At 39.0% G+C, this 27,066-nt stretch overlaps 8 protein-coding genes across 15 annotated transcripts; 3 read left to right on the plus strand and 5 right to left on the minus strand.

Moving 5' to 3' along the window:
* Positions 1-198: 198 nt before the first annotated feature.
* LOC124314782 lies at positions 199-2,532 on the minus strand. Of its 4 annotated transcripts, none has more exons than XM_046780140.1 (4): positions 2,315-2,532; positions 2,117-2,237; positions 798-1,136; positions 199-716 (listed from the first exon to the last, which is right to left on the minus strand). In XM_046780140.1, exons 1-4 carry the CDS (start codon positions 2,530-2,532, stop codon positions 543-545), a joined length of 852 nt encoding a protein of 283 aa, XP_046636096.1. In that variant the 3' UTR covers positions 199-542. The 4 variants fall into 4 exon arrangements, with proteins under 4 accessions (XP_046636096.1, XP_046636095.1, XP_046636098.1 ...); XM_046780139.1 differs by having other exon boundaries at positions 2,117-2,240; XM_046780142.1 differs by having other exon boundaries at positions 2,326-2,504.
* A 97-nt stretch (positions 2,533-2,629) lies between these two features.
* Positions 2,630-3,388, minus strand: LOC124314884 (mediator of RNA polymerase II transcription subunit 11-like). The gene is made up of 4 exons (XM_046780299.1): positions 3,251-3,388; positions 3,096-3,180; positions 2,898-3,038; positions 2,630-2,836 (listed from the first exon to the last, which is right to left on the minus strand). Exons 2-4 carry the CDS (start codon positions 3,178-3,180, stop codon positions 2,676-2,678), a joined length of 387 nt encoding a protein of 128 aa, XP_046636255.1. The 5' UTR covers positions 3,251-3,388; the 3' UTR covers positions 2,630-2,675.
* An 89-nt stretch (positions 3,389-3,477) lies between these two features.
* Positions 3,478-7,310, minus strand: LOC124314651 (transmembrane channel-like protein 7). Of its 2 annotated transcripts, none has more exons than XM_046779909.1 (9): positions 7,090-7,310; positions 6,392-6,608; positions 6,106-6,317; positions 5,882-6,035; positions 5,470-5,807; positions 5,099-5,405; positions 4,526-5,003; positions 3,982-4,465; positions 3,478-3,906 (listed from the first exon to the last, which is right to left on the minus strand). In XM_046779909.1, the coding sequence occupies exons 1-9, from the start codon at positions 7,180-7,182 to the stop codon at positions 3,673-3,675; spliced, it is 2,517 nt and encodes an 838-aa protein (XP_046635865.1). In that variant the 5' UTR covers positions 7,183-7,310; the 3' UTR covers positions 3,478-3,672. The 2 variants fall into 2 exon arrangements, with proteins under 2 accessions (XP_046635865.1, XP_046635866.1); XM_046779910.1 differs by lacking the exon at positions 7,090-7,310 and adding an exon at positions 6,789-7,083.
* Positions 7,311-7,664: 354 nt separating this feature from the next.
* On the minus strand, positions 7,665-11,794 carry LOC124314667 (E3 ubiquitin-protein ligase rnf8-B-like). Of its 2 annotated transcripts, XM_046779944.1 has the most exons (13): positions 11,481-11,793; positions 10,976-11,070; positions 10,807-10,917; positions 10,231-10,746; positions 10,033-10,161; positions 9,735-9,977; positions 9,575-9,677; positions 9,318-9,511; positions 9,186-9,251; positions 8,616-8,886; positions 8,329-8,554; positions 7,949-8,061; positions 7,665-7,885 (listed from the first exon to the last, which is right to left on the minus strand). In XM_046779944.1, exons 1-13 carry the CDS (start codon positions 11,488-11,490, stop codon positions 7,836-7,838), a joined length of 2,127 nt encoding a protein of 708 aa, XP_046635900.1. In that variant the 5' UTR covers positions 11,491-11,793; the 3' UTR covers positions 7,665-7,835. The 2 variants fall into 2 exon arrangements, with proteins under 2 accessions (XP_046635900.1, XP_046635901.1); XM_046779945.1 differs by lacking the exon at positions 9,575-9,677 and having other exon boundaries at positions 9,318-9,476; positions 11,481-11,794.
* Positions 11,795-11,996: 202 nt separating this feature from the next.
* On the plus strand, positions 11,997-13,470 carry LOC124313887 (cyclin-dependent kinases regulatory subunit-like). Its single transcript, XM_046778722.1, has 3 exons — positions 11,997-12,152; positions 12,229-12,356; positions 13,175-13,470. Exons 1-3 carry the CDS (start codon positions 12,055-12,057, stop codon positions 13,210-13,212), a joined length of 264 nt encoding a protein of 87 aa, XP_046634678.1. The 5' UTR covers positions 11,997-12,054; the 3' UTR covers positions 13,213-13,470.
* On the minus strand, positions 13,266-14,425 carry LOC124313886 (DNA-directed RNA polymerase II subunit RPB7). The gene is made up of 6 exons (XM_046778721.1): positions 14,215-14,425; positions 14,036-14,145; positions 13,804-13,963; positions 13,685-13,735; positions 13,469-13,606; positions 13,266-13,407 (listed from the first exon to the last, which is right to left on the minus strand). Exons 1-6 carry the CDS (start codon positions 14,224-14,226, stop codon positions 13,360-13,362), a joined length of 519 nt encoding a protein of 172 aa, XP_046634677.1. The 5' UTR covers positions 14,227-14,425; the 3' UTR covers positions 13,266-13,359.
* Positions 14,426-17,620: 3,195 nt separating this feature from the next.
* Positions 17,621-21,418, plus strand: LOC124315049. Of its 3 annotated transcripts, XM_046780410.1 has the most exons (11): positions 17,621-18,088; positions 18,172-18,283; positions 18,350-18,729; positions 18,800-18,987; positions 19,071-19,218; positions 19,298-19,460; positions 19,581-19,796; positions 19,882-20,135; positions 20,266-20,524; positions 20,582-20,621; positions 20,694-21,418. In XM_046780410.1, exons 1-11 carry the CDS (start codon positions 17,990-17,992, stop codon positions 20,836-20,838), a joined length of 2,004 nt encoding a protein of 667 aa, XP_046636366.1. In that variant the 5' UTR covers positions 17,621-17,989; the 3' UTR covers positions 20,839-21,418. The 3 variants fall into 3 exon arrangements, with proteins under 3 accessions (XP_046636366.1, XP_046636364.1, XP_046636365.1); XM_046780408.1 differs by having other exon boundaries at positions 17,635-18,088; positions 20,266-20,621; XM_046780409.1 differs by having other exon boundaries at positions 17,646-18,088; positions 19,581-19,784; positions 20,266-20,621.
* A 1,452-nt stretch (positions 21,419-22,870) lies between these two features.
* On the plus strand, positions 22,871-27,066 carry LOC124315046 (codanin-1-like). Its single transcript, XM_046780405.1, has 7 exons — positions 22,871-23,024; positions 23,095-23,186; positions 23,248-24,241; positions 24,304-25,828; positions 25,892-26,206; positions 26,275-26,585; positions 26,660-27,066. The coding sequence occupies exons 1-7, from the start codon at positions 22,917-22,919 to the stop codon at positions 26,834-26,836; spliced, it is 3,522 nt and encodes a 1,173-aa protein (XP_046636361.1). The 5' UTR covers positions 22,871-22,916; the 3' UTR covers positions 26,837-27,066.

The following is a 27,066-nucleotide window of genomic DNA, read 5'->3' on the forward strand; positions in this document are numbered from 1 at the left end:
CAAATTACACAGTTTTCTTGTTACCCTAGCTCACAGCGTGCAACAGTAATAAAACTTTATGTGGTTCATCCTAAAATATTTGATGATTAAAATATTATGTAATAAAATAAAAAAGAGTGAATGAGTTACCTCTTCTCTATGAGTATAACTTGGATATATTATAATATTTTTCTTATAATCTTCTTTAATATATATGTATGAACATGTAGACTTAGTATATTGCCACGGGCAAGAATAAAAGCGCCACATTTAAAAAGGGGTGCGAACGCTGCAAAAATTTCTGATTTCTGGACATGTCAGATACACTCGATTTGTCGGCTTTGAGTCAACAAACGTACAAACGTATACTTAGTACTTGCTTGAAAAAATGTACATTGACGTGCATTAAGCATAACCGGCTAACTATGGAAAACCGGAATTATTGTATAAGAGCATGAAATTTGGGGAATAACAACGTTTGACGTCACCATTATTCGTAAAAGTTTTTGGATCCGGTACTTGGTTTTCTGACTTACGTAGACATTTGAAACAGTTTTACGTCATCAACTTTCTTTATGACGACGTGCGGCTACCGTTTTCTCCGGCACACAGTTATCTCTTCCGACGGAAGCGGATGTTGAATTAAGTCGTAGCGAACGGCGGAGACGATCAACCAAGCGGGTATGGAACTTTTGCAAGGAATTTTGTGAACCAACTTTCGTAGGCGGGGAAACTCCCTTAATAAATTAATAAAACAAACATACTTTCGATTAGTTAAAGTTTCTTATCACGCATCTGTTGGCGACTGAAGAAGTCACCTCAAAACTGTTAGGTAGGGAAGCAGTTGCTTCGTCCTCGGCGACCACTGATTCCGGTTCGAAAGCACGACTTTTCCCTACGCGATAACTACTATGCATCGAATGGAGACGTGAGGTGCCGTTCAGAGGTCGTCGATGTCGCGAAGAAGATCCGCTTAGAGGCAGCGTGACATGGGCAGATTGGAAGTTGGAAGGAAGACTACCGCCGCTGATCCTTAAATGTTGCTGGTTACGAATCTCAATGGCTAAACTTCTTTTATTCCTGTGGGTATCCGCCATGATGCCGTTACGGCTGGGGGTGGTCGATAAATTCGTGTCATCCGAGCGGCTTTCGGTAGTCTGGTTGTGTGCGATATAAAACAGAAGTCAACATAACCGAACATGGCAATAAAGTCTCAGTATTCTTACTGTTGGTTTATATACTGTGAAATATTATAAACCCTACTAAATAAGCGAACGCGACTAGTTTAAAATATCAGCGTAAAAAATTCGTGAAAGGGCTTAATTTGTCTAAGTGGTTAAACAGAATAAAACGACGAGACATTGTGATTGCGTACAATTAGTGGTTAATCAAGTACTTATTTGTAAAATAGTTAGATTCTAGTTTTAGTGAAATGCAACCATTTGAGGCAATTAAGGTCTAAAAATATCACAATTGAAACTATTAAATCGGTAGTCTTCTTTTACATTTCACAGTAAGGCACATTTAAATTAAGTGATATGCAGCAATTTCGTACAATAAGTCGTGATGAGTCTATTATTTGTAAGAATGACAAGAATGATGAGAATACCAGTAAAATCCCCTTGTCTAACAGGCTAAAATCAATAAAGCTGAAACGATCGACCAGCAACAGATTTACTGTATCACACAGGTTCCGCGACTCGATTCACTTCACAAGATATACTGCGCATTGACAACCGCTGAGATGATCTATTTTAGGTAATGGACGACTTGACGTGATAACTAGTTGAAACAGTTACGCGCAGACATTTTTATTACACCGCTGAATTCTGTTGCAAATATGATTACTAATTTTTAAACCCTATTGAAACCTTAATTAATTGTACGACAATTTCTATTGATGAAAAAGCACAATACGACCTTGTCGTCCTCCAGTCAGAAAATGAGTAGCTTAAATCTCAAAACAGAAAAGATTGCATAAATGTTGCTAAATCAACAAGTTTGTACGAGTGTACATTTCAAATATGCGTCCTCCGCTTATGATAAAATTTGCACTTACGTCGAAATAACAGCATTTGCTTGGCTTCGCTCAATGTTTAAAAGGAATCCATATCAAGTGATCGAAAATAACTCTTACCTGTCCATTATTACGTGAGCTTTTCCCCGACGGACGAGGCTTCCCGGAGCGCATCCACACGTCCCAATCATTACGAACCACTGGTATCATGAACGCCATCTGCGCAATTTGAGAATCTAAACTTCTTGAAAAAAAAATATTCCACAGTTTACTTTAGAGAATTTCTACTTTCAAATGTTAGAAAAACAGCTGTTATACGAAAAGAGTACAATCTTTTCCCGAAGGTTGTCGGAGCGCGACTGTGTGCAAACAGGAACCTGCTTCCAGTATTGATCGTTTTCTTTCCGCTTTCCGTAACGGTGATGTGTTGAAATCGCCGCGGCTTCCCATGGACGACATCTATCTGTCACTTCTTTACATATGCAACAAATTAATTGCATGGTGGTGTGTAGCTTCAGTATACAAACAGCTAGCATAAAGGTGTTTCAGACAACTTATTGCTTGCTGTAAATGCCTTTGGATTGGCTATGATACATCTAATACGCTGAAAGTAAATGTAAGCAAGAAAGTATATAATTGGTACAAAATTCATTTAAAACATCAGGAAATAATACAAAGATTATGGATTGTTTTGTGCTGATGTTGGTCTAACTGAGGAAGCCAAGGCTCTGTTTTTCAGGTTCTCCAAATCTTGAAGTCTTGTACGAGTATGCTCAATTCTATGACGAGCTGTTTTGTACATTTTCACTGAACCATAAGATGTCCCCTCATGCGGTGACCCTACACATACACAGAAACAATTGTATTCTATTGTAATTATTGCTGAAAAGGAAGAACATACCTGTTGAAACTTGGGTCAAGTAATGTATGTGTTTTGACAATTCCCCTTCAACATGATTGAGGGTTTTCAAAAACAGTGACGTGTGACTTTCCACCTGTTTCATACTGGCTTTGTCTTTACTCAGTTCCGTAAGAGCTTGTCCTTCATTTTCAAGATGAATTATTGAGAGTTTTTGAATTTAATACAATATTTTTGTACCAGCACTCTGAATGCAACTTGCAATTTCTTTTTCCACATTATCGAGGGCTTGGAGACGCTCGATGGGCATAGACGAATTGGCCATCTTTAACGAACATTTTGAAATTTAGTAACTTAATAACTTATTATCAAATACAACCAATATTAAATATATCCTTTTATGTAATTTGTACCTTGTGTAAAAGAATGCAAGTATAAATTTTACTTGAAAATTGAAATATTTTTCAAAGAGGAGCAGCAAGCAGCCGAATTTTAAGTTTTAAGCTTGGGAAACCCTCTAGCGGCAATCTGAAAATTTTGTTCACCAATAACAACAGCAGCACAGCTCTGACAACGCTGACAACGGCTGCAGGAAACAGGAAATTCATTGTGAGAAACATAATTTTCAGGGTTTCCGTTTTTATTTTTTAATTTGATTCTTTCGACGCCGATGAAATACATTTAACTAAATTTGAGCTGGAGTAGATACATTACAACTTTGGCTTTAGCGTTCTGTAAATTATTGAGTACGAGGGAAAAAACGTTAACGATCAAGCATATCTGGGTATAATAATTGGAGGGGTGTACAATAAAATATTCAAACGTGCAATTGCTGTTTACCAACAGCGGTTAACCTAGTAATCAAAAATTGTTTATCTTCCGCTTCGAGGATCAGTTGTGACGTGAGTGATTCTACCACAGCACGATTCGCCACCGCTTTAGAGCGATAATAATAGAGAGCGACCAGTAAAATCAAAATAGCGGGTACGAAGAATCCGGCGGATCCAAAAAAGAAAAGAATATTTTTCAATGTATCTGACAACGTTTCCACCTAAATAGGACCAAAATAAAACCATTAAACTCAATTCACAAATGAAACCCGATGAAACTAATTTGTTGGAATTACCTCACTGGATATGGCCGACCAAACGGTATCAAAACCTCGGAATGGTCCACAAGAGACTGAAGGTCGCAATGAAGTGACGTGATAGCCTAGTGGTAAAACGCACGAAATGAAAGATACCAACAGTACATTCATAAAAAGAGAAGTGGAGCTCGATGCACCATAAACGCGGGAAGGTGGACATGAATAAACAAGTAGACTGAAATATTTGACGTAGAAAACAATGACACACTTAACAGTGGTAATTATTGGCAAGACGGGGCAGTAAAACATCCCCAGCCAGCAGATTGACTGACTGTAAACCATATCAAGGGTGCTTCCGACTAGATTAAACTCAGGGTTAGCTATACAATTCAAGCGACTAGTGGGTAGCACCGAACGCCGAAATATCAACGACAAGGGAAGCTCAATCAACAGCGTTATGAAGAGAGTGACGAAAACATCGAAGATGCAAAGCCTGTAAAGTTGTTGGCCGACATACGTCTCCCTAGATAAAATAGAAAGATGATATATATGACTGTTTTATTGTAATTAACAGCAAAATTACCAGCACGGTGCGTGTTTTAGTCCATCGGAGTCACAAGATGAATTCAAGCCAGATTTTTGTAAACTGCTGTACAAGGTCAGAACAAGTACCAAAAGAGAGGCCAGTCGTAGAAGTACGGTCCGAGCTAGGGTAATCTTAATTTCAAAAGTGGCACTGAACCGTTCGAATCGTACAAAAGCTCTGAAGAGCATCGGCACCAGGAAATTCAGCGCAGTAATAACGATTGACGGGAGGAATCCTATCATCAGAATCCGGAAATCTTCGACGTTCTTAAAAGAACCAATGCCTTGATCAATTTCATTTCGATACATCTCAGAGAAAGATGTAACCAAGTAGATTATGTAAGCAGCTAGACTTAATGTTCCCATAACAAGAATGTTCACTGCAAGCCTCAAGAAGAAAAGGTTGATTTTTTCGCGCATGTTTCTTCCTGCTTTTTCGTTAGCATAATCTTTATCTGCTAACGCAACACGAAAAGCTGAAAAAAAAAAATAGGATTATTTTCAATCATCTAATTATTATTACAGGGTTTGATCCTGCTGTGTAAATGATACTGTTAAAGATTTAACTCACCATGTAAGATGGCTTTCTTCTTCAATTGGGCAACTTTAGCACTGTCAATGCAATAATCCCATGATGTAAAAGCTAAATCAGAGAACTGATGAAGCCACGACCGACCAAGCCCAATATTGTCCTTGAATCCAGTAGCAACCGACTTTGCCATGCACACCAAACTGAAGAGTAGGACAAAGTAGACAACAAGTTGATATGCTAACGCAAAATTGTAGACTTTATCGTCTCCCCAGGGAAGAAATGCCGGTTGGTAGTATCCGTAAAAAGCTACGGTAAATTCCAACCACCCCGTCCCTTGCACTGTATCCTGAAGATCAATAAATAGGATTAAACTTTTGCGCACACACACAAAAATAAAAATTACGAAATACTTGAATCAACAGAAGAGGCTGAGAAGAATGGTTCGCTATAGTACACATGACAGAAAAACCGTAGTCAAGAAAGCACTCATCAGTTTTAGTCACACAATTGTCATCGCATGCAGAGTGGTTGCTGGGTCGATTACAGCCCTCTAGAACAGGCAAGTCGACATCAGGGAAATCAGTGCGATTTTTGTTCTCACACGAAGCCTGTCCGAGAGTGAGATTCAAGTTCTCACACGAAACCTGTCCAACTTCCCATGGAACGAGGATCAAAGTCACCGTAAATAAAGTGATAAGAAAATTAAGTAGCAACTGCCACCTAATTAGGAGGAAATAAGACGCAACACCTGGAAGGAAATTTAGTAATTTAAAACTGTCAAACGTGAAGACAAAATAAAGCAAATAATTTATATTTTATCACCTGTTCCAAAGTTTGCTTCGATAGACCGAATTGTTTGTTTCCACGGAGAGAAAAATGAAAAAATTTGCATTGTAAAGGAATGGATTCTATGCCAAATTTGTCGTCGCCGGAATCGAATCAATTCTAAACCATGAACCCGAAGATTTTGTGCTACCTAAAAGCATTAGTTTATTTTTAAATATATAATTATATATAATCAGTACTTATTCTATATAAGGTGTTACCTTTAATTCAGCTTTTAGTCTCCGTTTTTCTGCCATCGTGATGGGAAGAGAGCGAATCTGTTGCATTTTTTGCCACATCTCTTCTTCATTGGGAATACCCTGAGAAAGATCGGGCATCATTCCCAATTCAACCTCATCTGTTGGAGTGCTCGCATGACGCAGTGTAGATGCTCGTCTACTTCTGGAGGTAGTTTTCCCCCATGTTCTAACATCTTGATGTTTAAGACAACATTAAAGTTATTGAAATCTGTTGTTTAACAACCAGAGATTGCTGTAAATTTGTTACCTATTGTGGTTGTCCTATTACTCGGTAGCATTGTCTCCCAAGACACCTTCTTGTCATCCTTGGTATCATCTCCTGGAGTAGTACACATTGTGGTAGCAGTGCTCTGAAGATGAAGGTGCTTTTCCTTTGCCTCATTTAAACCATTTCTTGATTCAGATGCTCTGTTGTACTTTTCACCAGAACACCCAGAATAAATGCTCGAGCTTTCAGTCATTTCCTGTTACAAATAAAAAAATTATAATTGTGAATACATAATTAACTACTATAGATATGGGCAATAATATGTTAATAATGTAAGTATAGATAAGGAAATATTTGAAAAGTAACCACACATCATTAAAGAAAGAAATCCCTAAAAATGGGACCTGACTAGAGTTCTGATTCATTCTAAACAAACCTTAACATCACTTCAAAGATATATCTGTGGCGTAGACAGTTTCTTCGTCTCTTTCTTCGTTGTCCTTCACAACTATTGCTGATGTATAGTTGCTGAAAACATAACGTCTACAGCGATCGCCTTTGTAAAGATAGCTAGTCCAAGTAAAACAAACTTGTTTCTCATTCAACTTCTAATAATTAAATTTTTATTCTAAAACTCTAAATTAAACTTGAGTAAAGAAAAGTAAAGTAAAAAAACTAGATGAATGATGACACAGCGCACACAAAACATTTGACAGATACCAGACGAAGGATCTTACCTTACTAGACATGTTGCCGGATTTCGCGTAGACTGGCGGATTTTGTAATCTTGCTCGCGGTCGCGCAAAAGAGCTGGATTTGCTCGACTCCATGATCGTGAGTCGGAAACGACAGAAAATGAAACGTATTAACTTGCAATGTTTAGAATATGACGGCTTTTATATTTCACTTTTGTCGACAATCGACATCCGACGCAGCTAAACGATCGTATGTATCTGGGGGTTTTTTCCTCTTTGCCTGTTTCATCACGTTCACATATTACTTGATCCGTGTCTGCGGTTTTTATCTTTTCTTTTATGGCACGACCATATTGCATTGCAGTTCACTCATTTGACACGGCTTACTCTCATACCCACGATTAGTAATAATCCTGTCCCAGCAAATGAGGAAACCAAAGTAGATAAAAACTTATTGCCCAAGCAAACAATAGCTTGCACATTGTTTGGGATAAACAGTGTCCCCCAAAATCATCAACTAGAGTGAATAACTCAACGTACGCTTGTTTCTAATCAGCTTAAACGTAATCTACCAAGTGAGACTTCAAGGGTAAAATACACAAACTAAGCAACAGGCGTAACTGCAAAAAATGTATTTGAGAGTTCAGTGAACATTAAACGAAAATTGAGATATCCTTTTGAAAAAACGATCGGAAAAAAATAATTTACTTGTCATTTGCTTGGTATTGAGGTAATTGTGTACGTTAAATTAAGAAACACACGGACGTGTTTAGACGCGATTTGAAATTTCAGCTCGAATAATTGCAGTAGACGCAGAGTCGTGACGTATTTGTCATTCCTAAAAAATATGCGTATGACGTTAGCAAAGGTAAAATCTGAATTAAGTTCATGAATTACGTACCACACGAAGGACAAGGTCTTCTTCGCATTTGGCGACGGCGATTTGCAAAATCAATAAGATCTTCGTTTGATGAGTCGGATCCGCTTGAAAGAATTACCACTTCCTCCGTGACACTAAATCCCCAAAAGTGATAAAAAAAGTGCAAAAGCAATAAGTGCAAAAGTGATAAGTGCATGAAAGAACGAAGTTTAACCTAACAAAATCATTTTCTTCGATAAACCCCTAAAAATGTATTTTAAAAAACAGCATTCATGATCAAACACGAAAAACATTACGTGATCACATTCACATTTTTGTATCAAGAACGAAAAAAAAAACCTTAACGCCTAGGACCGACTTGTGAGAAGCGTGCATTTACATACGCATTTGCATCTACGTACATGGCAGGAGCAGCGCGCTGAGGATGGGCAACTGTTGGTGCGGTCGAACGATTCAATGTTCCTCTGACAGTGGAAGGACGAACAGGAGGAGGAGGAGCAGTTGGACGAATGGTTCCACGAGCTGGGACGGACGTTCGAGGTCGAACTGAAGACTGAGCAGCTTGGGGAATTGCAACATGTGGAACGGGAACCGCGACACGTGCAATAGCTGGTCCAGCAGCAGACACTAAAGACAAATAAGGGCGTGGAATAACAAGGGGAATGACCAGCTAAACTAAAAACCATACCTGAACGTCCAACAGTACGACGAGGACGACCTGGGCCCCGGCCTCCATCGACAGCTCCAAGCGTAACGTGTTGAAAAGTGAGAATATTTTCCATAGTGTTGTTTTGTTCGATGGATGCTTGTTTCATTAGTTCTTGGCGTTGAATAACTAATTTCTTTCTACTGTTCTTTGTTTCTTCCGAAAGCGAACTGACCATAGCGTCAATCATATTATCCACCAATAGATTTCTTCCTTCTGTGGTTATAGGGGCTCGACAGATTGGACATTCCACCTAAGAATCATAGATAAAGCAAGACTTGTGTGAATATCATAGTACGCACAAGAAATAGTAAGTTCCGTATCGCTTTCAAAACTTGAAAGTAGGGAGCTATAAAAGTAACTAGACGATTTACTGTAACAGCGGTACTCTGGAAAACAGTGTAACTTTTTAAAAATTGAATACATGCCAAATATCAGCAATTGTCTATCATGCTGATCCTGGATTTTCCCCTAACTTACTATCACCATCAAGTTTTACTACAAGTTTCTTTGCTTCAAAAGTTTTTTTCAAGTTAAACGAAAACTAGTTACCTTATTCTTTTTCCACTCTCTGACGCAGTGCTGACAGAAGGTATGCATGCAGTTCAAGGAAGTAGCCTAAATCAAAAATTTTGGAAAGATTATGAATTGCATAAATAAAAACAATAAAAACAAGATACTTACAAACACCATCAGCTCGGAACAAATTCCACATTGAAGCTCGTTTTCCATGATGCTTTCCATTTGACCAACAATATCGACACAAGCTTTACTAGAAGCCTGTTGTTGTTGCTCATTCAGCTCTTTTTGGACACGCAACTCCTCGCGTACTCTTTCCAGTTCCTGTTCGGTTAAACTTGGCTGATTAATTGCTCCTCCTAATTGGTGCAATCGGTAAACAATCAAATAATTTGCTTAAGTACGGTATAAATTTGATATACCATCATCCATGACAACCACAATGTTTCCTGCATTTTGGATTTCTTGTCCTTGGTGAAGGAGTTGAATTGTTTCGTACATCTCAAGGCCGATGGCGGCACGACTCTAAAACTTTCTATGCTAAAGCTCTTAACTATACGTATAGTATATCTATAAATATACCTGAATTTCTGCAATTTGTTTTTCTTGAGCATTCAATCGTGCTTCACGTTCAGCCAGTTCTTCTTGCATCTGACGAAGTCTCAATTCGTCCTCACTGCCTTTTCGTTGAAATTGCTTCGCTTCTTCTTCAATTTTACGACGTGCTTCCTCCAACTCTTGTTCCAACGATTGATGAGATCGCTTAATATGGGCCAGCTCATTCATAGTTTCTTCTTTGAGGCGACTCTCTTCTTCCAGCCGCTCCTAGGAAAACACAAATGATAAACAAATAGTTATAAATAATTATTTAAATAGTTACTTGTAAGACGTTTTTTTCCTGTATGAGTTGCTGTACAACTAATTCTTTCTGCTCAATGAGTTTCTGCTTCTCCAAGTTGGCACGTGCGACACTTTCTTCGAATTCAAGTTTTTTCTTTTCGCATTCATCCTACAATAATAACATAACATTTTAGTATAGCGGCATTAGCATATACGGCCAGTCTATTTGTAAGATTACCCGAAATTCGTGCAAGCTAACTGACATTCGTTGTTCGACATCCTCTTTTTGTCGCTGTAATTCATTTTTTTCCAGTTCTCCGCGTGCGACTTTTTCTTCCAATTCTTTTTTTTCTTCAGCGAACTTCAATTCAAGTTGTACCTTAGCAGTTTCAAAGTGTTGGTTGAGTTTCTCCTGCTCCAACACCAGCTTATCTTTGAGCGTTTTCTGTTGCTCCAGTTTTACATCCAAGTTGTCGCTTTCTTCTTCAAGTGTCTTTTCGAGGTTTTTCTTAGAACGGACCCAATTGTGAAACGCTTCTGGGGAATCTTTCAATGACGGATAATTTCGATTGGCGAGCGGAATTCGCATCTTCTTTGCAACTGGCTCTTCGCCTACTTCGGATGATTCAGACTGAACACGGAAAGCATACACATACTTATTACCGGCACCAAATTCGATAATATCCATGTTTTGAATAGGTATTTGTTGATGCTTTGGTAATGCAACGTGATTCACAGCAACACCATTCATACCCTTAAAAAAAAAAATCATTAGATTTTGCAAGCCATTACGCTGTATAAAATAAAGACTTACCACGTTTTCGATGGTCCATTGATCTTTGATCAGTCGGAAAACGGCGTGTTTACGAGAAACTAGAAGATCAGCAATAGTAAAAGTATTTTCCTTAGACCGCCCAATGGAAACCTAAGCAAATTAGAGGGTAAAATAACAAACAGAAATACATTCTTTCCACTAAACTTACCTCATTACAGCCCAGTTGGATGCACTTGTAACTTGCATTTATATCATTGGAACCTATTCTTCGAAGAACAGCCCCAGGAATCTTTGACACAATTTCTAGAAAATAACAAAAAAAACAAAAAATGAATACGATTACATAACAATAAAATAATTTTCATTGTTTAAAATAAGCTGAACAATGAAATATGTTATTACTTAGAATACGTCAGGAAAGGATAACTGAGTATGTGTAAATAGTATTATACGGCTATTAAAAAGATTTTGTATGGTATAAGTCGTATAACATTGCAAAATGATTTGCACCAACACGATAATGCTAGGGAGATAATTTTAAAACCTATAATTAAATGTAAGTGTACTCTCGTGTGCTACTCATGAATGATATTTGTTAAAATAAGCGGGGGACCCAAATAAAGTGTGTTTGAATCTTTTGATGACAAAATCAGCAAGACGAACTGGTGATTGCAAATGGATAAGCATGCATTTAAAAATTTAAAAAAAGGTACCTTTGTTCATGATTTCTTGCTGGATTGATGCAGTTTCTATTCTACAGCATCAGACACTTTTAGCTTCTAGATCAAGACAATAACGTTTGTCGATGTAAGAGACTGTTCTTGTCTGGACAAGAAGTCAAGAAGTAATAAATAAAAAAAAGCGAAGAATTGTGATGAAGCCTTTCGGTTAACCCGACAAAAGCATCAGTTAATTGCCTTTCAATATGCAATAAGAAAAAGTGTATGGCTAATCAGACTTTATTCCACCTTCGTAAAATTTGTAAATGAGCTGATGATGATGATATCTAAGTAAGCAGACTCTTTTACTTGTTAAAGTTTTGAATCAAGAAGCTTCATTGCCACACCTATTAAACTACACCTTTTATCTAGTGAATTTGATGTCAGTGTATGCAAACGTAGCGTTATCATATTTTGGAAAGATTTTTTATCATTAAACTTTATATATTTTTTTAAATTCATATCTCACATAATTTTTAAAACATAATAAAATATTGTCAGGGCTGCCTCTTTTCATTACCAAGTTGCCAAGTATGTCTTTACGTTACAAGATGGCACGAGAATCTTAATGCAGTTCAATTCACGAATCAAACAATTCAACAACATGCCACCTAATACGGAGATACAATATTCTGATAAATACACCGATGAAAATTTTGAATACAGGTAGTCAAGTTATACTTGTTTATGCATTATTGATGTAGATACTCATGTTTAAAGTAACACAATTATTTTCGTACAGACATGTAATTTTGCCGCCAGAAATGGCGAAGTTGGTTCCACGAACACATTTGATGACGGAAACGGAATGGAGAAATTTGGGAGTTCAACAGAGTCCCGGCTGGGTACATTACATGGTCCACAATCCAGGTTTAAATCAGTCAAATACCATTACATTTATAGACTAGGTGAAAATTAAGTCACATGTCAAATGCCAATCATCTACCTGATTGTTGTGATATGATTGCTGCTGTTCAACTATGTTTTAAATTTCAGCTAGATCAGTGATTCACCTTGTTTTGCAATAGTCATCAAAACTTGTAGACCCAGTTCTTGATTCGCCAAACTCTGTCAAAGCACAATAAGAATAATGATTCTTTTTCTTTCAAAGCCTTTTCTTTCTTGGGAATATCTTTATAGTTTAAAAAATCATTTTGGTGTTACCTGTGTTTTTAATATATGTAGGATGGGATTTCCTAGCAGTGGTCATTCATAGTTATATATCAGAGAGATTATCAAAATAACTTGTCAGGTGAGGAGAGAGAATTTCTTAAAAAGAGTTAGTAGCTGAAAAGTTTTATTCTGCAAGCTTTTTATTCTGTGTAGCCTTGAGCAATTTTCATCATATCACATCTCTTAAATTCTGGAATTTCTTCCGGATCTGACAACCTGGTGTCTTGTAATTTATGAGCGCATTTTAAAAAAATATTCTTGCGGTAGGAGCCGATTCATTTTCTTTGAACTGCAGTTTTCGAGATCAGATAAATTTTTCGTCGTCGTCCTTGCGGAAAGCTTATGCTTTTTTTATTAGATAGGGAACGTTTTTCACATCATAACCGTATGCTTTCAAATTTTCTTCGTGTCGAATGGTAGCTCCGTCATTATTATTACATTCACAAATGTTTTTATACTGTTGTTATACTGTAGTTTAGAATAATGATTTTAACTGATATTTTTTTTCTTTTCAGAGCCGCATGTCCTACTATTTCGACGTCCGAAAGAATGATTGCAACAAACAGCAATACCCAGATTTTCTTTGCACTATATAATTGACCAATGTTACATTCCTTTTCTCGTTTAATTTCAACTCCATACGTTAACCTTCGAAAGTTCGAATAACACAGTGACAATACAAACATTGAATCCAAATAATTTAGCTGACCAAACCCAAGTAGTCGTCCATAAGTGTTCCAATAGCAAACTAAAAAGAACGTGTAAAAGTTTAGTACACAACTGACTTTCTGTCTATGAATATCACTTACAATATCGGTGGCATCCACTCTCAAACCGACAATTTTTATGCGGATTTCATCGTCCTGTTGAATAACAACATCTTCATCCTGGGTTTTGTAGCAAGGTGGGGTTGAATTGGGGTCGAACTGCATGTCCGACGGAATCGACTGAAGTGAAATGAATAGTTATTTAGTTGTGTGTTAAATAAATACATGTCTAAATAAATACATAAAATAAATACATACATGTCTGGATATGAAACATGAAAGAGGCCCAATTTCTGTGAAAAGCCCAACCTGCATACAGAAATAAAAAATCAGTTGCTTCAGAAAAGTTAACAAGAAATGAAAATAAGATTTCTTGCCTTATTGACTTGTGTTACAACTGCATCCAAAACCTGCCCTTTGAATGGTCGAAAGACAATTGCCTTGTACTTGACAGGGTAAACGACAAACCCTTGCCCGGGCTGAATGATACCAGCACCAATGTTGTCGATAGTGGTCACTGCTATGACAAATCCATACCTAGTTTATCAAAAACAAAAGTTCACAATACCTAGTTTCATATGATCATATTACATCAAAACGAAGAATTACTTTCCAGTGCAAGTGCCTTCAACTTCTGTAAAAAGCTTTTGTTTTACAGTTTCCATCAATTGTGGTCCGAAATATCGAGGATGCAAAAGAATTTCGTGTTCCAAAGCAATCTGCGAAAATCAGCAATTCAAACTTAATTGAACGTCGAAACCAGATCAAAATATTATGAAGTAGTTTACATGATAGAACATTCTGGCGGTGTATCAAAATTTTGCCGTATGTTCAGAACGTGGTTGAACCTTTAAGTTCTTACGAATTTCTCCTGAAAATAACCCAACTTTTGATTCGAATTCGATAAATTAAATGAAATAACCTTGATTGAAATCGCCGGAAATTGAGAAAACGAAAACAGAAATTGAAGAAAAGTGACGGATTAGACTAAACAGTAACCTAGAAAAACGACGCCCGGAAGAAATTGATGTATGCACTATCGATAGCTAAAATTTTACTCACTAATCGATACACGCCAACCAATGTTTTTTTTTTTTTTTTAATATAAATAATTAAAGAAAAAGTCGAAATTCGATCATCTGTCAATCTGGATTGAGATCACCTCTCTTTTTTAAACCTCGTTTGATCGTTTCTCAATTCAATATCTTTTTTTCTCCCTCTCTCTTCTTATTTTACAAATTTACATACAGAGTTGGGGTAACATTCACCGCTAAAAAAATTTTCGAGATAAAATTTAACATGATAATAAAATATTTCTGGAACGCTTATATCATTCTGAAATTTTAAATATAATTTTGACATAGTGTTAAAAAAAACTGGTTCTTCAACTCTAATTATTATTAAGGTCATACACAAGTTACCAAATGCGCAATTCTTAATAAGCCTAGAGCAATCCATATGCCAACGCCCCACCAATTATTATATACTCTGAAACCAAGAATAATCCCTAGGATTTTGACGAAAAGTAGCTTCCTATTTATTTTCCCAACACGCACAACTTCTTGTGTCTTGCCCGAAAGGTGTTCTCCGGCAGCACACGTGCAGCACAACAATGTCGATAATCCCAATTAAAATCCGATTTGACTTTCACTGCACCTTCATACTGTTGTGATCTTCCTGAATCAAGGTTGTTGCCAAGGTCGTCTAATTACCTATACTCCAAGTAATGAATAATTTCAAGCAATATACACAAGGTAAGTTTACCTTGAATTCAGTTTTCTCCGGTTTTCTCTTCATGAGGACGATTTCTCCAATCTAAAAGTGCTCGTACCTACGTACGGCTTGAGTAGCTACCTGCTGAAAGGGCTAAACTATCTCGAATTTTGTAACACATCTTCAATCTAGTTTTGTTTATTTAAAATGTCAATCATTGCCTTAATTTGTTTTAGAGCTTATAATTATAGGTTTCAAAACGTTGGTTGTTAATTTAAAATTACCTTGATTTCTAGTTTTCTAACCTCAGTTCTTTTGCGTTTATCAAAGTTGTTGATGTACCCCCTCCAGCTCTTTGCGAATACTTTCGTAACCGGTTAATTCGATACTTCTTCTTAATCAAGTCTCTCAACTTTTCCATGTTGGTTCATTTCTTTGTGAACGTTTGCCAAATTTTCTCACCACCAAAATCACGACTTATATAGTCATAGGAGAACTGCACCAGACAGAGTGGAAAACGAGATTACGCGGTGACAACAATACCGGTTCGAGCCATTATTTAAAATTCAGTAAAAGAAAGGCTTGATTAATAGATTAAATGTCGTTGGCATGTCGTTGAGCTAAAAAAAAGTGCAAATATACACATTTTTACCTGATTTAAGGTAATTTTTTTTTCCCTTGGGACGCTAACAAAATTCCCACATGTGCTTGGTATATGAGGGTCATTAAAATCTGAGTAAGAATCTTTTATCTAGATGTAGACTGTATCAGTCTTATTCGAGATTCTTCTATAGATCCATCACTGAAAAACAAAAAAGAAAGGGCAAAAAAACAACACGAAAATTTTAATTGCAACATTTAATCTCAAGAGAAAACAAATTGACTGAATGCATAAAATAGAAACTCGTCAAGAAGTTACGCAACGCCAACACATTTATTTGGGGTTATTATGTAAGCTACACCATTTTGAAAGTCATATTTGCAATAGCGGCAATAGTCTAAATATTTTCAAAAGCATTGTGCGCTGCGATGCACAACGACGATTATTATCACTTTATTAAAATGTGTGACCAATTTCTGAAGGACAATCGAACTCTTGTTTCTTATAAATTCCGACCGAGAGTTGCGTTGGTGTGCTAGCGACTTCTTTCTACAAGTAGCCTTATTTATTCAAAATGGAATAGATACTATCATCGTCTTATTCAAATTCGTTTTTCTAATTGCCAATGTATTTTCACTCAATTTACATATTCGAAACCACGATTCCAATTTCCTCATTGGAAATATCTAACAAGTCAACTGCACCTGTTCTTCTTGTATTGATTCTCCGTGTGATGACTCAATTTTATTGGTTAGTGTTCAGATTGCTTTCAACAGTTATCAACCCGAACCAGTTCTTTACGAATTTCGAAACGATCATAAACTTGTTTTTTTTTTCTTTAAAAAAAAAAAACAACTTTTCAACTTTTAGACTTCGTTTTGCATTTGACTTTCTTTCTTTTAAATCATCACGGATGTAGGCAAATATTGATGGTTCATACACAATGACATAATTTGACTTTTCAATGAAGGCCGACTGGGCCATATAGATTTAGGTAAATATTGTGTAAAATTTAGATTAACAAGGTTAATTCATTTTTAAATCTTAGTTGTCGTCGTCTGAGTAACCAGGCGAACATAATGATAAATTGAGCGAAGGAAATTTCCGTCGTTGGAATGACTTTCCGATTCTTTTTCAAAAGCCATCCTTATACAACGGCTTTCCAAATACAGGTTGAATTTGTCACACGAGACGTGAATAGCTAATGAGTTTGTATTCCAATCGTTCGAATCAAGAGATTATATTCCACTAAATAAAGGATAAGTAAGTTGTTTTTTTTAATCTTATTTTTACGTGACACGTAGCCATAACTCTAAAATAGTAAAGGGAACCATCGCCCATGCTAGCAAGCCCACCTGCTAGGCTGAACTATAAACTGCTATAGATGTTATACCCTTGAAAAAGTAGTAGTCTAGCAAAAAATCGTGCGCAGTTTGCGCCGATGCGCACCACAGCGGCAGATAGCAGAACTAAACTTTTTATTACGCTTGGCTACCTGTCTACTTCAAGTCCTTTGTTCGACAAGCAGTCGGTTTTCGTCTCGTTTCTTGAAGTAGACAGGTAGTCAAGCGTAATAACAAGTTTAGTTCTGCTATCTGCCGCTGTGGTGCGCATCGGCGTAAAGTGCGCACGATTTTTTGCTAGACTACTACTTTTTCAAGGGTATAACATCTATACATGGAAGCAGGTGGGAAAAGAAGTTTAAATTAGTACTCTATGCCCCCACCAGTGTATTTGTTGCTATGCAATATATTACATCTGTGTACTGTGTCTATGCATAGATATTGTTTTCACATAACATATACCAGAGACTTTTCTTTATTGACTAAAGGGTAGTAACTACACCGTCACGTGACTTGCCAGCGAACGAATAGTAGGAGGCTCCGTGCAACACTGCAACTGTTGACTGATTACATCGCGTAGCTTTAGGGGAGAGGGGAGGGGGCTACAACTTACTTTATTAGACAGCGGCTACTACCAGCAGAAACAGCTGAAGAAGTGAGGTTGCAGTCACTACACAGTGTACAACTCTCACAGACCAACACAATGCAAAGTGTCTTCACGTGTTGCGTATTTCATATACTTTGGATATAAAAAAAAACCGTACAACTGGATTATTCTCGAGCTAAAGTTAAATAAACCGTTTTGTTCAACTGCTGGTAGTAGTGAAACGAGAGTTTCGTCTGCACTTTGTTTTGACTGGTCAACAATAAGTCACCATAAACTACTGAGAGAATGTGAAAGAAGAAATGTCACTCTCATCAAAGTTTAGTGTTCTCTTGTTGATGTGGGGATTTTTGCTGATTGGGATTGTGGAAATAGAATCACATAATACCTCGAATAAGCAGGTAAAGTGCACCAACACTTGTCACTGTTCGCTACTTGATGTACTAATTCAATGTAACTCAATTTATATCTGTTTTAATTTCAGAACGGTAAGTACAAATCATTTGTAAAAAACAGCAATGGGCTGGCCACTCGATTCTCCCAAGCTGTGGTCTCACAGCATGAAGAATTAATCTCCTCGAAATTTGATACAGCAGGTAATAATAGCTTACGAGTTTGTGCTGGGGATACTGGTTTCTTAGCTTATATCTTCTCTATTCAAGAATACAAGCCAAGTATGGAAATTCTGGCAGTTGGGTTAAAGTACAACAACGAAACCGCGATGCTTAGCGTTTCTGTGTATGTGGGTGTCCCTGAAATCAGCAGCAGCGATATCTCCAATAATTCGACAATGTCTGAACTGGAATCCACATCCGCATCCACCCATTCGCCATCTTCCGAAACGGTGGAAAAATTCACAAACTACGAAATTTATCTGTCGGCCTTGTCAATCGATGATTCATCGGAACCACCTTCCAGCTGCTTGAATTTCTTATTTTTACAACATTCGAGTCAAAATGTTGTAGTTGGCTGCAATGAAACGGAAAAAGTACTCCCCAAATACATTGACGAAAGTCCAACTACCTGTGTCGACGTGGATACGGTACTTACAAAGTCAACGAACTTAAAAATGTTTGTGTTTATTAATTCTGTTTTCTTTCGAAATTTCTTAGAGGAATTTTACGGTTGTGTTTAATCATGTGTACTCTGCTTACTACTGCCTTCTGATTCAGCCTCAGGTGAGCTCGCACACCCGAAGAACCTTCAATCGTATGCTACACTATCAAACAAGTAAAAGTTCGACCTTCGCTGACATTACTAGATGGCAAACAACGATAGACCTGTTTCCGGTGCCAAAAAAGTAAAAACATGTCTAGTTTTACATATCTAGTTTCTGTTTAATAACACATTTTTTGTGTGTCTCTGAAATATTCGCAATCACAGACAATCCATTTCCATTGCATTCACCTTGCCGGACTCGACCTATCAAATAATAAGTAACAAAATTCGGGTTTCACTCATGCGAGTCACTAGTGACAGATGCAATGACACTAATACCATCAAAGGGGTGTGGTCAGAAATATTACCTATGGTATTATTACAGGATATAATTCCTCATTCAAGCTAGTTGACATCAGTTATGAATTTCAGTTTTTGCTTTTCCGTATTAGGAACCGGGCAAACAGGTTGCCGAAATTACTTTCTCGCATAAACCTCCTGGTTCTTATTGTGTCGCAGTGGATCCTTTGGATGAAAGGTGCAATGGCAATACGTTTTGGAAAGTTAAAGGAGCATCGTGCCGCCGGCACACCATAAAGTCAGTTGAACTTCAAGGTCAGTTCAACTTTTTTTAAAAAAATAGTATAACAAATAAATGTCTTTGAGGACTTGAAATGCCAAACATGTTACACACGTTTGGCAAGACATTATAACACGTTTTTATTGATATTCCAGGTCCTCCCATGCACCTTGAAACCGGCGGAATTAATAAGCCATTGGTCATTGTGAACAAAACTCCGGCTATGGACGTCTGGGTTACCTTCTACGTTGTTTGTGCTTTCGCTTTTGGTCTAGTGCTAGTGTCTTTCTTGGGCATATTGCTAGGCTATCGCTACCGTCAGAGAAAACACCTACAGCGTCGCACGCATCAGTTTCTAGGTGATTTAAAATGTTAGTTGTCTTTTATTAAAAAAGTATACAGAATTGAGTTGGTTTTTATTATATTCCCTTTTATGGTTATTCTTGGGCGTTGCAGCTGAATGGGGAACCAGCACGGAAGTTTCACCGACCCAGTCTAGCATAGCTGACGTTATCAGTGTGAAGAAAATGTTGGATGAAAAGGACTCGACAACTTCTGACGACCTCATTCCTGGAACACCTGCTTCGAGCGAAACATCATCCGTCGGAGTTTCCGTTCTGCTGCTTTATCGCCGAAATGATCCTCAAGTTTCCGTTCGCGCTGCCGACCTTCGAAAACGGCTGCAATTGGATTGCGGCAATCAAATAAAAGTAGGTAGAAATAAAACGAAGGAGGTGTCAAATTCTTTGTCAAAGCTCTTATTGGGATTAACCTAATTTTTGTATTTTTAAAAAATGTTTGTGGTAGTCCTTAAAGTTTATTGTCTTGTCCGTAAAATAGGTTTACGATTATGGAGACGAATCTCAATGGGAGGAAATGTTCACCGAAGGACCCAGCTGGCTGCCAAATCGCATCTATGGCACGTCGGATGAGGGCTGCCTCAATCGCGTTGTCGTCATCCACAGCCCATTGCATCCAGACTTCCGAGAAAAGCGCCCGGAGAGTGACCGAAATAATTTGGAAAGCTCAAGTCCGCTGCTGGGTGAACTGACGGCGGATCAGTTGGAGCAGCATAAAAACGATCCGGAATTTCTCTATGGTATGCAGCTATTGCAAAGTTGTACTCGCGAAGTTAACGACAATTGTGAAAATACAGATCATGCAATTAGTCTCTACAGGCGCGTCTTTAACGTCCGGTAATAAAAACAAACATTTTTTAAAATTAAATCTTGTGAACTTCCGTCTTATTTTTCATTTTTCTTATAAAGGTACACGGACATTGCCGACTGCCAATCACCTGAAACTGAAAATCAAAACCTTGCCTATCCCGATCTGACGATAGCACCTTTTACATGTTACCTTTTACCAGGACACTATAAGCAACTCTTGGAGCATTTAACTTCAACTCAATAATATTGAATATCGAAAATCAATCAAACTTGAAATAGTCAGAACGTCAAAGACGTTTTGTATATGTGTGCGTGTGTTTTTTAAATCGCTCTCTACATTTTTTCTTTATTACTTGCAGTATACGATGGGGAGTTCGTCAAGCTCTAGGCGGTTCACAGTTCATTTCTGGTCAATTATCTAAAAATAAAAAAAGCCGCTCCCCTTATTTTGCCAATGCTCATCCCTTCACCAACAACTTTTTCGTGTGAATTCAATTCGTTTGATATTTCTGCTCCGATATTAACAACAGTGCTCATTTGTTTGCTTTGTTGTGCTCATTTTTCTCCAAAGTAAAGTTTAGTACCGTTTTTTCTCTTGTGCATGAAATATTGAGTGCGTTGAATCTCTAAAAGGTCTCGTCTCTCATATTATTAGGCTCCTATAAAACAATCTCGGTGTGTTTATTCGTTTGTGTGTCACTTTTGTAGACCTATATATTTCATTCATTCAATGTTTGTATTGATATGATACCCAATAATCGATTTGTTAGTTGGCTCATTTTTGAACAGGTTTGAAATACGAAAATCAAGTCTTTTTCACTTTACCACAAACTTGTTGTTGTGTTTGAATTCTTCCCGAGTAGCTCGACATTCAATTACCTGATGACTTGTAAATTAAATTTTACTATCATGAATTAATTTATAGATATATTTTTTTGCTTCTACACGGGGTGCTCTTGCCTAATCACGTTTTTTTTGGGGGGGGCTGGAATAGGATGGATTAGTTGTCGATAGTAGTCTCACTAGATGATTATTACAACTATATAGCCATCTAGCGCTAATTGGTCATTCAAGAAAAAATTAAATAAAATGTCTTTAATGTTAAAGGCTTAAAGCAGGGTCATCCAATAGTAATGCTAAAAGCATATCTGGCCCTTATACGTTCTTATACATGGCCGGAGTTTTATTCTCTGGCTCTCACAGTGTTTTGTTAGCGATTCTTTTCTTATTTCTTATTTTCTAGATGAAAGACAGAGAAGAAATTATTGAATGAAAGCTCGAGAAATTGATGGGACAAGGTGTCGAACTCTTCTCTCTCAAGTCGCCAGCCTTTAGCATCGTTTTCATCATTAAACCTCGCAGCGCAACTCCGCTCTGCCTAGTTAGTTAAAGGGCATTAATGTCGTTTAAAAAAATTCAAAAGGTTTTTTCGCTCAGGGTTCGTCATCTCTCGTACCGGTCTATTACAGCAGTAGCCAACCCTCGAGTACTACGGCGTACAAGAGTGTCCCACGTCTTACGATGATAAGCGATCTGACTTGCCCCAACGAATTTATCTAAGGTTTTTTTTATATATGCCCGCGCATATCAGTTGTTAGTAGTTGGTATTGGTTAGTTTTACTAAGTTAGTAGTTAGTTGTTGGTTAGTTTTAGTAAGTTTGTAGTTTGTAGTTAGTTATTAGTTGGGTTAGCTAATACGTGGTTATATTATATAGGGGGAACATTAATGGTAGACAATGTGGCGGAAGTGGGAATCGAACCCGGGACATTTACATACAACGCTAGATGCTATAACCACTATACCATGGTCGCATATCCTGATCAAACTATATCCGGAAGTAGTTCATATCCTAAAGAAGTATTGACTGAGATTACTTAACAGTATTTCATTTCGGGACGGCATCACCTTGTGGCTTAGTGGAAAAATCTTGGAATAGCACGCGGTTGCACTCAAGAGTCCAAGGTTCAAATCCCGTCGAATACTTCTTGAATATACAATTAAAATTATTTTCGTTTCTCTGATAAGAATCGAATTTACCCTACAAGAACAGTAGAAGCGAAATCATTAAACAGGTTAGAATTTATTCTCAATGAAATCAGAGTCATCCTAATTGCAGTAGGAGATAGCAGATAGGTCATATTCTATATTTTTTTTATGGAAAAAAAATCACTAACAGTTACAGGCTTAGCAGCCCTTCCGGTATACCTTGTGCTATTATAACGCAGCGCAGGTAGTTTGTACAAAACGTACGCAAGAGGCTCTGATTCCAGTTTTGACGAGATGCTGTTTAGTATTTGTCCAATGTTGACATTTAAACGTCAATGCTGACGGTTCATCAACATGCAATGGCTCTTTTTTTAGACTTGGTGTCTGGTGACATTTCGTTGATTCATGTCTTTACTTGGCTCACAAACGGCACTGTTCATGAGGTTTGTGGGAATATTTTATGGCTTTCCAGGAGTTTTATATTTGAAATTTGTTTTATAAAATTCTTTACAGGATATCAGAGAACTACTGACGAATGAAACTGAAAATGCCAGATATTCTTTTCCTGTGTTGTTGGCAAATTTTATCAGAGAACAGTCTTCAAGGTAATTTTATTTAATATGTTTCCTCTCTCGTTATTCTAATGATCAAATTTGTTCTATATAGTCTTTTGAAGTTGCACAATGTTAATCCTATTGAACAAAACATTGTGTCCTCACCAAAGAAGGAAATTTTTATTCCAACTGTCCATAATTTGTCACTGGGAAGCCCCAGCCCGAATTCCAGGAATGGGGGGAACTTCCAAGAAACGAGGAGAATTCGTAAAGTTACGCCACAAAGACTGGATCTTTCAAATGATTCCGCTTTTCCATCGCTCCAGCAATCTGCCCAAATAAGAGAAATTCCAAAGAAACGAAGGATCAATCCAACTCAGCTTGTCGACAGCCCTAGAGCACCAGTGCAATTTGGTTCTTATTCAAAACCAAGTCCACCTCCCATCATCGGCAATGCTTTCAATCAAGCCAAAGAGCAGGCCAGTCCCAAGAGCTTTGATCAAGAACGAGCCCTGCTCAAGGAAAAGAAACAGCAACTCACAATCCCTGTCATGCCAGACTTGGTAAACAACAAATCGAAGACTTGGACTTGCGTCGAGCCGGACATGAATTTCGTCACTCGCCAAACAGAACTGGACCGTCTGAGTGCCCTCGTTTCATTTTGTGTTTCACGCCATTTGATCTCGTCTCTATACAACGAGATTCACTTTTTAATTCAGCTCCTGGTCATCCGCGTGAGTCCCGCCAAATTAAAGCAAGCTCATCTGGCAGCTGGTAGTAGTCTGCTCACTCTGCTGCTTGGTAGCGTTCACAACTGCGTGTATTTTTCGGCCAAGACACTGGAGACGCTGGAAGAGGTTTGGCGCCATGTGGATCCAACTACTTTGCAGCAACTGATGCGTAATCCGAGATTGCTCCTCTTCAGTCCCGAGTGGGTCAACGGCAAGCTGACTGGGCTATTCTCTTCTCTAAAAACCGAAGATCGAATTACTCCACAGAAAACTGTTGCCAACGTGGCGTTCCAGTCTGAAACTGACAACAGGTTCAATTTCGCCAGCGATTCGTCCTTTCAGTTTTTCCGGAAGCAACGCGATCAATTCTGCGAGGTTATTCATTTCAATCAGTTGCATTTCCAAAAGACTATAATTATGAATTTCATTTTACACAGGTCTGGCAGATTTGGAAAGTCAACAGTTCCATTCCATCGTGGAACATGGCCCTGGGACTGCAGAAAATGATCCAGTCACTGGTGGATCTACGCAGGGATTGCGTCAATTACGCCCATTTGGCCCGACTATTCCGCTCGCAGCTGCTGAACGTGGCCCAGCTAGTCAAGCCTATAAATAGCGAAGAAGAACGAAACGGACCACTCGGCCAGCTCCAGTCCTCTGACCCTGACAAGCTCCGCCGACTGAGGGAACGTTTGATCAATCCGCCCGACAGCCGTCCGACTCGCTGCGTTGGAAGTGAATCCGACATCAAAATGAATTTCGAAGGCGATCAAGAATTTTTCCGCGATTTCATCCTGTTGGCCGCCAGCCCGTCCTTTAACGAGCACTTGAAGACCAACCTATTGAGCGGAATCGAGGATTTGTCTTCCAGCGACGATTGCGACGATCGTGCCCAATTCGCTGAGAATGTCATCGCTCTACAGGTGATGGCCAAATTTTTGGCATTCCTCCATTTCTATCCACACGCATCCGCCGATCACCTGCCGGAGCACGTCTTCCACAACTTGAGCCGATTGCGGATGAGTCAGAGAGAACCCATCGATTTGGTCAGTTACATTAAAGAAGCCTTTCACAAAGGTCGTTTGGTGCTGGTCATCCCGTGGGTGGTAACTTACCTCACGCTGGCGGATCCAGTTGCCTTTTCCCTTCCGGGCTTCCATTCCGTTCTCTGCCACCTGATTTTCATCTACCGGAAAGCGGAATTGGCTCCGGCCAACGCCTTCCTCGTCCGCGTTTCACTTAGTTGGCTTTTTAATCAACCCAATTTCCCGCTGCCGTTGCTGGCCAAGTCGGACGAGGAATTGGTTGTCCAATTACGTCATCATTCTTTGGCCGTTGACGATCAGTTGCCTCAGCTGGATCGGTCAACGCATTTGGTCGACCCGAGCTTAATTCATCAATGCTGCCCTTACCTCTGGTCCTGGAAGCATTTGCTGGCCGAATTCGCCTGTTCGGATGCCAAGAGTAGCGGGGAAGGAAAGGCTTCCGTCAGCCGGAAAATCACGCCCGTCTCGGCAGAGGAGAGTCCGTCGCCAGTCAAAACTCCCGTCGTCAAATCGCTGCAACAATCGCTGGAAGAGAATTTCTTCCAGAATCAGCCGGCGTCCGTCAAGCGGACGGTGGAATTTGTGGCGGAACGATTGGCTTCCAACGTGGTCCGCGACATCCGCCATCAGATTATTCCGCGTTTAGTCCACGACGCTCAAACGTCACTCAAGACCGGGAGTGATTCATTTGCCACCGTCAAAGATCCCGTGGAATCCTTGTGCCGGCAGCTCTGCCTCGACGTCCGGAACGAATCGATTTCTTCCGCAACATCCGCCGTCGCTTCCATCGAATCGACGTTGACGGCTCTGCTGCCCAATGATCTACTACCTCCGGTTCAAAGAGTCTGTGTCGTCATCGCTTCCAAATTGACCCACGGGAAAGTTGTCGATTGGATCCACCTTCACGTTACCAATGGTATTAAAACCTCCATCCTTCCGGCCACATTTTTCATTTAATCATTTGAAATTAAATATTCAGGTTTGTTTAAAAACGATTTGGAAGTCGAGTTGGCCAAACTGGACAAGAACGTTAACCTCCGTTTAACTAATACTGTAACGGTTAACGATAATCTTCCGGTGATCCACGATCCGGCCACTTTGGCTCCATCATTTCTCATTGAGAGACTCAAGACTTTGATCCGGCAAGTGATTCGAGACGCTTGCAAAGTGACTGGCCAAGAGGTGGCCGAGTTGCTGGCCAGCACGGACGGCACATTGCATAGGCGTGTCGACGTGACGCCGCTCGTTTCCAAGTGCCTCCAGCAGCTGACGTTTGACTTTCTCTTTATTCTCTGTAATTATATTTCTCATCAAAGAGTCTCGCACAACTTGTGATTCTAATGATTGACACTTTTGATGTAGGCGTCTTTCAGCCGGAAAGTGTCGGATCGCAGACGATTGTGGCGTGGGTAGAGTTTTGGTCGCGAGCTTATCCGTCCAGGGAGTCGTCGGTTCCTCTGGAAACGGAAGAACAACAACCACCTGGGGCGTCGACATCCATCTGGCAAGTTTTGACTCCCAAACAGCTGCTGTTGCTGGCCCAATCAACTGCTCCTAGAGAGTCTTGGACTCTTGTCTCAACTTTGCTCGTCCAGCTGATGAAGGCCGGCCTTATTCGCTACAAAGACGTCCAGGAGCAAGCCGTGGCCGTCGTCCGTCAAGAATGGCCCCAGGTAAACTTTCATTGGAGTAATTGGATAAAAAAACAACACAACATTTTCCCTGTTTTTCTTTTGGATTTATCAAGGAGCTGCTGGGTCGATTTGCGACTTGCGTGAGGGACATTGTCGACTGGCACAGCAGCCGGCCCAAAAGTGAGTCATCCGGGGAGAATCCGGACTGCAGCAGCAGCAGTGCGGACAATGAAGAAGACGACGGACTTTTGAGTTGGTTGTCTTGGTTTTGTGCCCAAGACGACTTGTAAAATTGGGTTGGGTTGGCCCATAACTTGTGTTACTGAATTAAAAGACACTGGACCTCAAACTTGGCCATTCCCCCCCCCCCCTCTCCTCCTGGAAAAAAGAAATGAAATTTCCAAAGTTTCCGTTGTCCACTGAAATTACAACGCACTTTTGGTAAAAGGGTATGTTTTGTTGGTCCTCTGGTTTTCTTGGATCGAATTCAATTGAAATCAAATGAAATTTTCAGCGACTA

The sequence above is a fragment of the Daphnia pulicaria genome, chromosome 10, assembly GCF_021234035.1.
Source record: "Daphnia pulicaria isolate SC F1-1A chromosome 10, SC_F0-13Bv2, whole genome shotgun sequence".
In the NCBI taxonomy this organism is placed as follows: Eukaryota; Metazoa; Arthropoda; class Branchiopoda; order Diplostraca; family Daphniidae; genus Daphnia; species Daphnia pulicaria.